The sequence below is a fragment of the Gopherus evgoodei genome, chromosome 1 (genome assembly GCF_007399415.2).
Source record: "Gopherus evgoodei ecotype Sinaloan lineage chromosome 1, rGopEvg1_v1.p, whole genome shotgun sequence".
Lineage (NCBI taxonomy): Eukaryota > Metazoa > Chordata > Testudines > Testudinidae > Gopherus > Gopherus evgoodei.
In genome coordinates, this window is record NC_044322.1 from 368,690,723 (window position 1) to 368,701,741 (window position 11,019).

Sequence of the window (11,019 nt, forward strand, 5' to 3'; positions counted from 1 at the left end):
AAATGTGGCAGAATGAAAACTGCTGAGCCAGAGGCTACAGCATCTCTTGACTGTTGAACCAGGGCATACTGCGAAGCAAAGGTATGGACCGAGGACCAATGGAGCTGCGCGACAGATCTCGTGGGTAGGAACACGAGCCAGCAAGGCGGCAGATGAAGCCTGAGCCCTGGTAGAATGCACAGTGATGTGGCTTGGGGAAATATGAGCCAAATCATAACAAGTGCGGATGTACGCCAACACCCAAGATGAGATCCTCTGAGAGGAAAACAAGCAAGCCTTCCCTTTGGTCTGCTACCGTGACAGAGCTGGGGCACCTTACGAAATGGTTCTGTCAGCGCAATATAAATGCGAGCACTCCACAGATGTCCAAGGAGTGCAATGGTTGTGCCCATTGCGTTGAGCTGTGGGTAACATGAAAGGCCGAAACCACCTTAGGGAGGAAAGCCGGGTGCGGTCATAACTGCACCTTGTCTTTGTGAAACGTAGTGTACGGCGGAACCACCGTAAGAGCTCTGAGCTCGGAGACCCGTCTGGCCGATGTAACAGCTACGAGGAAAGTTGTCGTCCAAGACAGGTATAGCAGAGGGCTGGTCGTGAACGGCTCGAATGGGGGAGACATAAGTCTGGTTAAAACTAGGTTGAGGTCCCAGGTTGGGGCTGGGCGGCGCACCCGAGGGTGCAAGCGCTCCAAGCCCTTGAGGGACCTCGAACCCATAGAGTGTGAGAACACGGAACGTCCACCTTAGCCTGGCTGGAAGGTAGAGATGGCTGCTGAGTGTATCCTCAGCGATGATACCGCCAGGTCCTGCCGCTGAAGGCCAGAGGCAGGCCAAATAGAGGGGATCGAGACCTCAGGAGGAGCAAGATCGAGCGTATTGCAGCTGTAGAAGAAACGCTTCCATCCGGCCCAGTACGTTGACCAGGTGGAAGGCTTCCTGTCACCCCGGCTCAGTTACACAGCAGCCACACCGTGAGGCGAAGAGGCTGCAGGTCAGGGTGATGAAGCCTGTCATTGCCCTGAGTGATGAGGTCTGGGTGGGGTGGCAGGGTAATTGGGTCGGTTATTGACAGGCCGAGCAACGTGGTATATCAGTGCTGCCTGGACCACTCTGGAGTGATCATGATGATGCGCGCTCTGCCCCTGCGGAGTTTGAGCAGGACCTAATGAACCAGTGGGAACAGTGGGAAGGCATAACGGAGTTGGCCTTTCCACGGCATCAGGAATGCATCCAAGATCGATCCCGAGGAGAGACCTTGGAAGGAGCAGAACATCTGGTATTTTCTGCTCTTGCGGTGAGCGAACAGTCTATGTGAGGAAACATCTCCACTTCTGGAAAGCAGAACGCCTCACATGGGGCAGAGTGATCACTCGTAAGACAGGAAAAACCTGCTGAGTCAAAGTGCCAGACGTTCCGAACGCCTGGGAGAAAGGACGTCACCAGCTCCATTGAGTGGGCCATGCAAAAGTCCTGGAAATGGATGGCCTCCTGACAAAAGGGGGGAGGACCATGTCCCTCCCTGGTTATTTATGAAGCACATGGCCGTTGTGTTGGCTGTAAACACCGAGATACCACGGCCTCGCAGCTGCCGCTGGAACCCCTGGCACGCCAGTCAGACTACTCTCATTTTTGGGGCATTGATGTGGAATGCCAGCTCCTGAGAAGACCAAAGGCCTTAAGCTCGGAGGTGACCATGAGCACTCGGGCAGAGAGATGATGCGTCCGTCGTCAGGGGCAGTGAGGGCTGGGGCGGATGAAACCACATCCCTGCCCACACCAGGGAGGGAGTTAGCCACCACTCTAGGGAGCCTAAGGTGCTCTAGGGAATGGTGACCACCATGACCATTGGCTCCCTGTCCGGGTGGTACGCCGAGGTGAGCCGGACTTGGAGAGGACGGAGGCGGAGCTTGGTGTGTTTGGTTACAAACTTGCGGGCAGCCATGGACCCAGGAGACTGAGACAAGAACGAGCCGAGGTCGTTGGGAAAGCCTGCAGACCTCAGATGATTGTTGCCATCGCCTAAAACCGCAGTTGTGACAAGCAGGCTCCAGCTAGGCAGGAGACCAGGATAGCCCCTAGGAAGTCCAACCTCTGCGTGGGAACCAGAGTGGATTGCTCTATAGTAATCATCAGGCCTTGACCTGTGAATAAGACCGTGACGATGCCCACACGCTGAGTGGTTTGTGTCTCAGAGTCTCCTCGGATAAGCGAATCGTCCAGATACGGAAAAACGCATATCCGACATCAGCGACGGTAGGCGGCGACTATGGTCGTAAACCAGAAGTACCGACAGTTGGCTAGAAAGCGGAGGTATCTCCTGTGCGGAGGGAAGATGGCGTTGCGAAAGTACGCGTCCTTCATATCAAGGGCGGCATAGTAGCCCCCAGGAGGCAAGGATGGAATAATGGTTCCCAGGGATACCGTGCGGAACTTCAACCTTATCCTAAACCGGTTGAGTCCGTGCAGGACCAGGAAGGTCTGAGACCTGTGTTTGAGTGGGGGACTAGGGCATAACGGGAGTAAAACCCCTTGCCCCTTTCGTCAGTCGGCGTCTGCACCTCTTGTACGAGGAATTGCTCGTGAGAGGGGTCCCTGAAGGGGGACAGGGCTGGAACAAATTAGAGGTGGTACCTATGCTCCACCGTGCGCAGGACCCAGCGATCTGAAAATTAACTGGGGCCACGCCAGGAGAAAGCGGGATTGGGATCCTGGCCTGTGACTGGTACACCGCCCTCAGGCGCACCTTGGAAGGTTCGTCTATGGTCCCAGTGGTAATTGCGAGGGACCTTGACCTTGGCTCTTTAGGGGTCCTGACGTTCGTCTGCGATCACCTTGGCCTCGCCGTTTGCCAAAGTCCTGTCTCTGGCTAGGCACAGAGTATGGCGGCTGGGGCCAGAAAGGCCTGCGTTTGGTCGCTGGCATATGCATGCTGAGAGAGCGCATTAGGACCCTATTGTCCATCAGGCTTCGCAGCCTGGGGCTGTCTTTGCCGCGAAGAGGCCTTTACCAACAAAGGGTAAGTCCTGAATGGCATACTGCAGCTCCGGCCAGAGGTTTGAAACCTGAAACCATGAGATGCACCTCATGGCGACACCAAAAGCCAGAGTCCTGGCTGCAGAGTCTGCTGCGTCCAACGAGGCCTGGAGGGACGCTCTGGGTACCTTTTTCCCCCGTCCTCCAAGACGGCAGCGAACTCTTGGCGGGAGTTTTGAGGGAGAAACTCCATAAACTAAACTACCTTCACCCAGGTGCTATAATTATAGCAGCTAAGCAAGGCTTGTTGCTTTGCTACCCAGAGCTGCAGGGCCCCTGCAGAGTACACCTGGTGGCCAAGCAGGTTCATTCGCCAAGCCTCTTTCGGTTTCGGGGCTGGCGCCCGCTGGCCATCATACCAGAATCATGGTCCTGAGCATAAGAACTGCGCATGTGGGATGACACAGATGCGTGTCTGGATGGCCATGGAGGTACTAAAAGAAGGCACAGGCAGAGTCTCTGACTCTATCGGACCTTGCCCAACTCGGCACCGGGGACCGGCACCGGGAGGCGTACCGGTACCTGGAACGAGATCCAGACCCGCAACCAGAACGGTGCCGGGAGGTCGACCAAGATCTCGAGGCTCGGGGAGAGGCTACAGGAGTCACGGTACCTGTCGCAGTGCCGGGAGTCGGAACGGTGCCGATAGCGGGTCGGCGAGCGGGATACCGACCCGTGCAGCGAGTGCGACCAGTACCGATGAGGAAAACAGCACCGGGACTGCAAGTGGTGTCGGGCGTGCCGACAGGACCTGGAGTGTCTGCGGGACTGTGATCATGAACGGTGCCGCTCTGCTGTGCTGACAGAGGACAGTCACATGAAGAGACTGTATTACCCGCACCGGCGGTGCCGGGGTCAGGCAGCATCGACTCTGTCATGGCAATGAGATCCCTCACCGTTGGTAATGTCTCCGGCGTGGAGGGAACAGCAGGCTCAACCACAGTGCATACTGGGGAGCTGTCAGGCACCGGATTCGACGGCCCTCGTGGGACCAGGATCGACGGTACCGAGGTCGGCAGAGCTTTGGTAGGTGTCGGTGCCGGGCGATCCGAGTTAGATGAGCTGTCTGGCTGCGGTGCCGTCGGCACGGAAGCAGCAGGAACAATAAGCTCAACCACGGCGCGTGCCGGGGAGCCGTCAGGCACCAGATTCGACGGCCCTTGTGGGACTGGAACGTGCCGACGTTGTCGGTGCCTCAGAGGTGTCGGTGCCGGGCAATCTGACTTAGATGAGCTCCCTGGCTGCGGTGCCGTTGGCACGGAAGCAGCAGGAGCAGTAGCTCAACCATGGCGCGTGCCGGGGAGCCGTCAGGCACCGGATTCTACGGCCCTTGTGGGACCGGGACCGACGGTGCCGACGTCATCGGTGCCTCAGCAGGTGTCGGTGCCGGGCGATCCGACTTAGACGAGCTCTCTGGCTGCGGTGCCGTTGGCACGGAAGCAGCAGGAGCAGTAGCTCAACCACGGCACGTGCCGGGGAGCCATCAGGCACCGGATTCTACGGCCCTTGTGGGACCAGGATCGACGGTGCCGACGTCGTCGGTGCCTCAGCAGGTGTCGGTGCCGGGCAATCCGACTTAGACGAGCTCTCTGGCTGCGGTGCTGTTGGCACGGAAGCAGCAGGAGCAGTAAGCTCTACCACGGAGCGTGCCGGGGAGCTGTCAGGCACCGGATTCAATGGCCCTGGGGGACTGGAATTGACGGTGCCGATGTCATCGGTGCCTCTGCAGGTGTCGGTGCCGGGCAATCCGACTTAGACGAGTTCTCTGGCTGTGATGCAGGTGGCACGGAAGCAGCAGGAGCAGGGGACTCAACCACGGCGCGTGCCGGGGAGCCGTCAGGCACCAGCAGGAATCGTAGGCTTTCTCGACCTCGGAGGAAGGGAGCGGTGCCGAGTCGACTTCGGTGCCGGCGATGGCCGGTGCCGAAAGGCCTTGGCAGTACCGGCGGGGTCCGGTGCCGAGGAGGCGCTTCTGCCAGCCGCTTGATCATCGCTCGGCACCAAAGGTGAAGGGGTAAGTGAAAGTCCCACTCCTTTTTGTTCTCGGCTTAAAAGCCTTGCAAATGGGGCACTTAGCTGTCAAGTGTGATTCCCTGAGGCACTTCAAACAGGAGTCGTGTGGATCTCCCTTCGGCATCGGCTTCTGGCAGGCCGAGCCCATTTTAAAACCCGGTGAGCCGTGCATGGGCTCCGGCACCGGGTTCATGGAAGGGGCTACTTCCTGAACCCCGCTAACTATTACTAAACTAACTATGTTAGCAAAGAAAAAACATATAACTATACAAATATATATATAAAAGGATTATAACTGCATAACTGTATACGAGAACTACGAGTAGCTAGGGAAGTGGAGGTCAGCTAAGCCGCGTTCCACTGTTCCAACGACCGACACGGGCGGTAAGAAGGAACTGAGGAGCGGGTGGGCCGGCAGGGGTATATATCAAGCACCATGATGGCGCCACTCTAGGGGGCGACCTGCCGGCCCACCGGAGTTGCTAGGGTAAAAGTTTTCCGACGAATGTGCACGCGCGGCGCATACACCTAACTGGAATGGATATGAGCAATCACTCGAAGAAGAATGTACATTGTATGGTTCAGCATCATCTCTTAAGGTGATTTGTATGAGATCTCCTTTGAGAAGTCCAATATCACCAGATATTCCATGAGTTCTTCTACTTTTCTCACTAGGTCCATCCTGGTGCCACACTGCAGCTGAGAAGGCTGCTGGTCGGTGGTCCTTTGATCAAAAGCTATGGATTCAGGCTGTAAGTTATTTCTGTGGTAAACTGGCCCAAGTTCAGAAAACCTTCTTTGTGGGTATGTTTGCAGTCTGAAGTCTTGCAAACTACCACTTGCATTCTGTCCGTTGGAAAGATTTGCCAAAGCTGAAGTTCTCTGGGGCAGTGAAGGGTGGTATGTTGATGCGATCCTGCAACCTTTGTTGCTTGGTTCCTTCTGTTTCTGTTCTTAGTTGACTCCTGACACCATGTTATGTACTTCTGTACCAGCTACGGACTGGCTTATACGCACCAGATGTGTTCCACAAAAGATCCTTTAAAAAGCTGCCAGGTATGGCAGAGGTCATTTCAACAGGGTGTTTTGCACTCGATGCCACTAAGTGGCGATACAGTAGACTACAGATTAGCTTCCATTTCGCTGGGGAAGTGGACATCATCTGCCATCCAGTCCAGCAAGTGCTGCCCTTAGAAAGGCAGGAGTGGTACAGCCAGTCCCATAAGAGAACTACAAGGGGCACTTGGGGACACTGAGATATAACAGATACAAGGAAAGGCAAAAGGTTACCCTGTGGAACTCACTGCCACAGGACAGTGGTGAGACGAGTCACTATGTAAGATAATGCCCCTCTTACCCTACGGATTGTGGCCTCCACGCTGGGAACTGGCAGCTTGGGCAGAGAGGTCTGGAAGCTGTAGAGCATGGGATTGCGGCCAGACATCACCTTCACTAGAGCCTGAAAAGCAAAGGAGGGGGCTGGAGTGAAGGGGGGGACTGAGCCCCCACACTCTGCCTGGTGTATTATTAACATACCACCTCCCCCCCGCCAGAGTCTTGTACCCCCTCCACAGCAATGAACCACCCTCCCATCTCACAGATATACCGCCCACCTCCCTGCCGCATGCATACCCAGCGACAGGTTGCCTCGGCATACTCACCACCCAGACCCTGGTGCTCCAGCTCATCTTGCCGTGGGGCTCGAACATCCAGCCATGGTAGGAGAGCAGCAGCTTGAGAGACTGCCGGCAGAGCAGGATCCCCGAGAGCCAGACCCCTGTGGAGAAGAGCGCGGCGCTCAGCAGGGTCCGGTGCTGGAAGCTGAGGTAGCGGCTGCAATGAATGAGGAGAGGAAGTTCAGTGCTGGGGCAGCCTTCTCCGCCCGGCAGGCTCCTCTACCAGGCACCGTGGAGCAGCATGGACCCTGCATGCGGGGGGCACCAGGGCTCCGGGAATCACTGGGGGCTCCTGGGGAGGGAGCAGCAGTACCAGTGGGAAATCAGTGGGAAATCCCAGCGGACGCCAAGGGAAGTGGGGCCAATGGCTCGAGTGTTGGCCTGGCACGTGGAAGCCATGGGTTCAAGTCCCTGCTCTGACAGTGTCCCTGTGTGACCTGGGCCAGTCACCTCACCTCTGGGCCCCAGCTTCCCATGGGGAGACAGACAGGAAAGACTGGGAGGCCCAGAGGCTGCGGTGATGGGTGCCGGGTAAGGGAGGCCCCAGGCGGGCGGGGAGGCCTGGGGCAGCTGGCCCTGCCGCTGGGGCGGCTGACACTCACCAGCTGGGCAGGTACCGCCTGATGTGGCAGATCAGGCCCATGGACAGGTCAATGCGGCAGTACATGGAGCTCACCGTCGCCATGACAACCACCAGCCAGCTGGAGGGGGTGGCGGGGTACACGCCAGTCAGGATGCTGTTCTGGGGGGAGAGCATGAGTCAGGGCGATGTGGGGCAGGGGGCACCTGGGAGCTGCCTCCGTGGCACAGCCCGTGATCCTCCCCACGCGCCCCACGATAGTCCCCCAGCCTGCCTCCCCGCTCCCTCCCTGTGGCCAGTGCTGCAGGACACCCCAGCCCCAGCGTGATCCTGGCATCGCACCCAGCAGTGCCCACCAGCCCACCCCCTGGCACTGCACTCCTCTCCCAGTGCCCCCCATAACTCCCCCAGAACCGCACCCCTCAGTGCCCCCGGCCCCACCCTTTGTCATGACACCACACACCCCCACTGCCTTCCCAGCACCTCCCAGAAGCACATCCCCCCACACCCAGTGCCCCCTAGCACCTCATACCAGCACCACAATCCTTCAGGGCCTCCCATCACTGCACCTCCAGCCCCACCACCCTGTGGCACCACACCCCGTAGTACCCCCAGCCCCACCTTTTGGCACCACACACCTCCAGGGCCCTCCCAACACCCCTCAGCACCAAACTCCCCTCCCAGTGCCCCCCATAGTCCCCCCAGCTCTGCACCCTCCAGCCCCACCACCCTGGCACCAAACCCCCCAATACCCACCCTGCACTGACAATCCATCATCCCCCAGTGCACCCCCTAGCACTGCCACCCCAGCACTACCCCCTGGCACTGCATCCCCTGGCACTGCATCCCCCCAGACCCCCTGGGCACTGCCATCCCAGCAGTGCACCCACACAGACACTGCACCCCCGTGTCCCCTGGCAGCATCACCCTCTGGGGCCCAGCCCACCTTGATGCGGGCAAAGCGTTTCTTCCACGAGGCGACCCCGGACAGGTAGATCTGCTTGAGGGCCTCACGGCTCAGCTGGACATCGACACCCTCGGGGGTCACCGTGAACTGGAAGGCCACGGCCTGATGAGCTTCCGCCATCTTGGGGGCCCCGCGCTGCCTGCCGGGGGAGGGGCAGAGATCAGGCATTGGGGTCCCCACTGAGCATGGGCACTCGCTCCCCCTTCTCCCCGGCATCTGCCCCTCCTGACACCCCTACACGCGGCCCACAAAGCAGCGCTGCCCCCCGTAACCCGCCTGAGCGGCACCCCCTGCCCAGGAAACGGGACCTCCCCGCCCCACGGGGAACGCCCGACCCCAGCCCGAGGCCCAGGCCGACAGAGGCAGCCCCGGAGGGCGCGGAGGGAAGGGGACCCCATGGCCACGCTCCTCCGGACTCTGCACACGTAGAGCCCAAGGGGCCCGGGCCAGCTCCCTTCGGCTCCCGGCGCCGGGGGCTCGCCAGGCTCAGCGACCCGCCCAGGGACCAACTTGCTCTCGGAGCCCCAATCTCCATGGCCTGGTGACCCACAGCTGAGAAATCCCTGCCCCGCGGCAGCGACGGCTCCAGCCCTGACCCCCTAGAGCGACAGGAATGGGTGGAGAGCTCCGTGGGGCAGGGCTGTCTCCTGGTGCGTCTGACCAGCGCCCAACACGGGGGGTCGGGCTGCTAGGGGCTGCCCCAGGGCACCAGCCTCCTGACCCTGGCACCGGACGTCCTGGGGGATCGATTCCACCCTCCCTGCCCCAACTGCCAGAGAACCCCCAGCCCCAGCCGGCTCCTGGGAGAGCCCAGAAAGGCCCCGCCCCAAAGCGGGCACCCCCTGCCCCACCCCAGCCCCACCTCCCACCCCAGAGCGGGCACCCCCTGGCCCTGCCCAAGTCCCACCTCCCGCCCCAGAGAGGGCACCCCCTGACCCTGCCCAAGTCCCACCTCCCGCCCCAGAGAGGGCACCCCCTGCCCCACCCCAGCCCCACCTCCCGCTCCAAGGCGGGCACCCCCTGCCCCTGCCCCACCCCAGCCCCACCTCCCACCCCAGAGCAGGCATCACCTGCCCCTGACCCTGCCCCACCTCCCGCCCCAGAGAGGGCACCCCTGCCCCTGCCCCACCCCAGACCCACCTCCTGCTCCAGAGCGGGCACCCCCTGCCCCTGCCCCACCCCAGCCCCATCTCCCACCCCAGAGCAGGCATCACCTGCCCCTGCCCCTGCCCCACCTCCCAACCCAGAGAGGGTGCCCCCTGCCCCATGTCATGGAGTGTCGGAGAGTCAGGACCCTGCGATGCACCTGACTCTCAGCCAGCCAGTAAAACAGAAGGTTTATTAGACAACAGGAACACAGTCCCAAGCAGGACCCCCCCAGCCAGGTCCCTCTGGGGGGCAAGGAGCTTAGACCCCAGACTTGGGGTTCCCTGCACCTTCCCAGCCAGCCCAAAACTGAAGCCAAACCCTGCCCAGCAGGCTCTCTCCCCTCCCCCCGGCTCCTCCTCTCCTTTTATCAAGTTTACCTGGCCAAGGTGTTGACTCCCCACCCCCCCTCCTGGCTTAGGTACCGTCCCTCACCTAAAGTCACCCCGTGCTCTCCCCTCCCCCACGCGACAGCCCCAGTAAAACTAGAGACATTCCCAGGTCAATCCACCCCCCCACCCCCAGAGAGGACCCCTCGGCCCCAGCATGAACCGAACCCCTCCAGGGGCTGCCCCCACAGAGGGCTTCCTAAAGAGGGGAACCCTAACCCCACAGGAGACTCCCCCCGGCCCAAGTCATAGGCCCTGCCGCCCTCCCACAGGGAATCACTCCCAGGCACCCCTCCCACAGGGTAGCCCTCAGCCCCAGCTCTCAGCCCACTGCTCCTCCCAACCCCAGGGCCTGTTGCCCCCACAGGATCTGACCTCCAGCTCTAGGCCCTGCCCCCCCTCATGAAGCCACTCCCTAACCCCAGCTCTCAGGCCCGACCCCCTACAGGGATTCAGCACCACCCCCCAGCCCCAACTCTCAGCCCCACTGTCCCCCCACCCCAGGCCTTGTTGCCCCCACAGGGGACTGGCCCTCAGCTCCAGGCCCTCCCGCCCCATGGGTCAACTGTCCAGCCCCATTTCTCAGCCCCCCCTTAACCCCCGGGGATTGGCCCTCAGCCCCAGCTCTAGGCCCCGCTGTCCCCCCTCCAGGGGGCCACCCCCAGCCCCAGGTCTCAGCCCTGTCCCCCCGCAGGGGCCACCCCCCAGCTCTCAGCCCCCTGCTCCTAAGCCGACTGGGACAGCCGTGGGGACTGTTTGTACCATTCAGATGACCCAGCCGGGTGACGCTGCCCCGTGGCCTTGGTACTGATACCCAGCGGGCGGAGATTCGAAGGTTCGAGTGGCAAAGCAGGAGCCATGCTGGGTTTTCTCTGGGGCACTACGGATGGGCCGTTCGGGGCTGGCTGGGGCCAGCCCATAGCCATAGGTCAATGGTTTCAAACTTTTCTCCCAGTTGAAGAAAATTGTTGAAGCCCGCAACCCAGCGGAGCTGGGGATGAGGGCTTCGGGGTGTGGGAGGGGCTCAGGGCTGGGCAGAGAGTTGGGGTGCAGAGGTGAAGGCTGCAGGGTGGGGCTGGGGATGAGGGGTTCAGGGTTTGGGGGGCTCAGGGTTGGGGCTGGAGATTGGGGCACGAGCTTACCTCCGTCAGCTCCCAGTCAGCAGTGCAGTGGGGGTGCTAAGGCAGGCTGCCTGCTTGTCCTGGCGCCGCAAACC

General features: G+C 60.8%; 1 protein-coding gene across 4 annotated transcripts in view; it reads right to left on the reverse strand.

Moving 5' to 3' along the window:
* CPT1B (carnitine palmitoyltransferase 1B) overlaps window positions 1-11,019 on the reverse strand; it is a 49,105-nt gene extending 38,086 nt beyond the window's left edge. For 2 of the 4 annotated variants that reach the window (XM_030540436.1, XM_030540344.1), the window contains exons 1-5: window positions 10,946-11,019; window positions 8,248-8,407; window positions 7,324-7,463; window positions 6,707-6,878; window positions 6,403-6,504 (exon numbers count right to left, since the gene is read on the reverse strand). In XM_030540436.1, coding sequence (XP_030396296.1) covers window positions 6,403-6,504; window positions 6,707-6,878; window positions 7,324-7,463; window positions 8,248-8,388 — 555 coding nt within the window. In that variant the 5' untranslated portion in view covers window positions 8,389-8,407; window positions 10,946-11,019. Of the gene's footprint in view, window positions 1-6,402; window positions 6,505-6,706; window positions 6,879-7,323; window positions 7,464-8,247; window positions 8,408-10,945 lie in introns of those variants that run through there. The other 2 variants (XM_030540600.1, XM_030540517.1) reach the window with 2 other exon arrangements.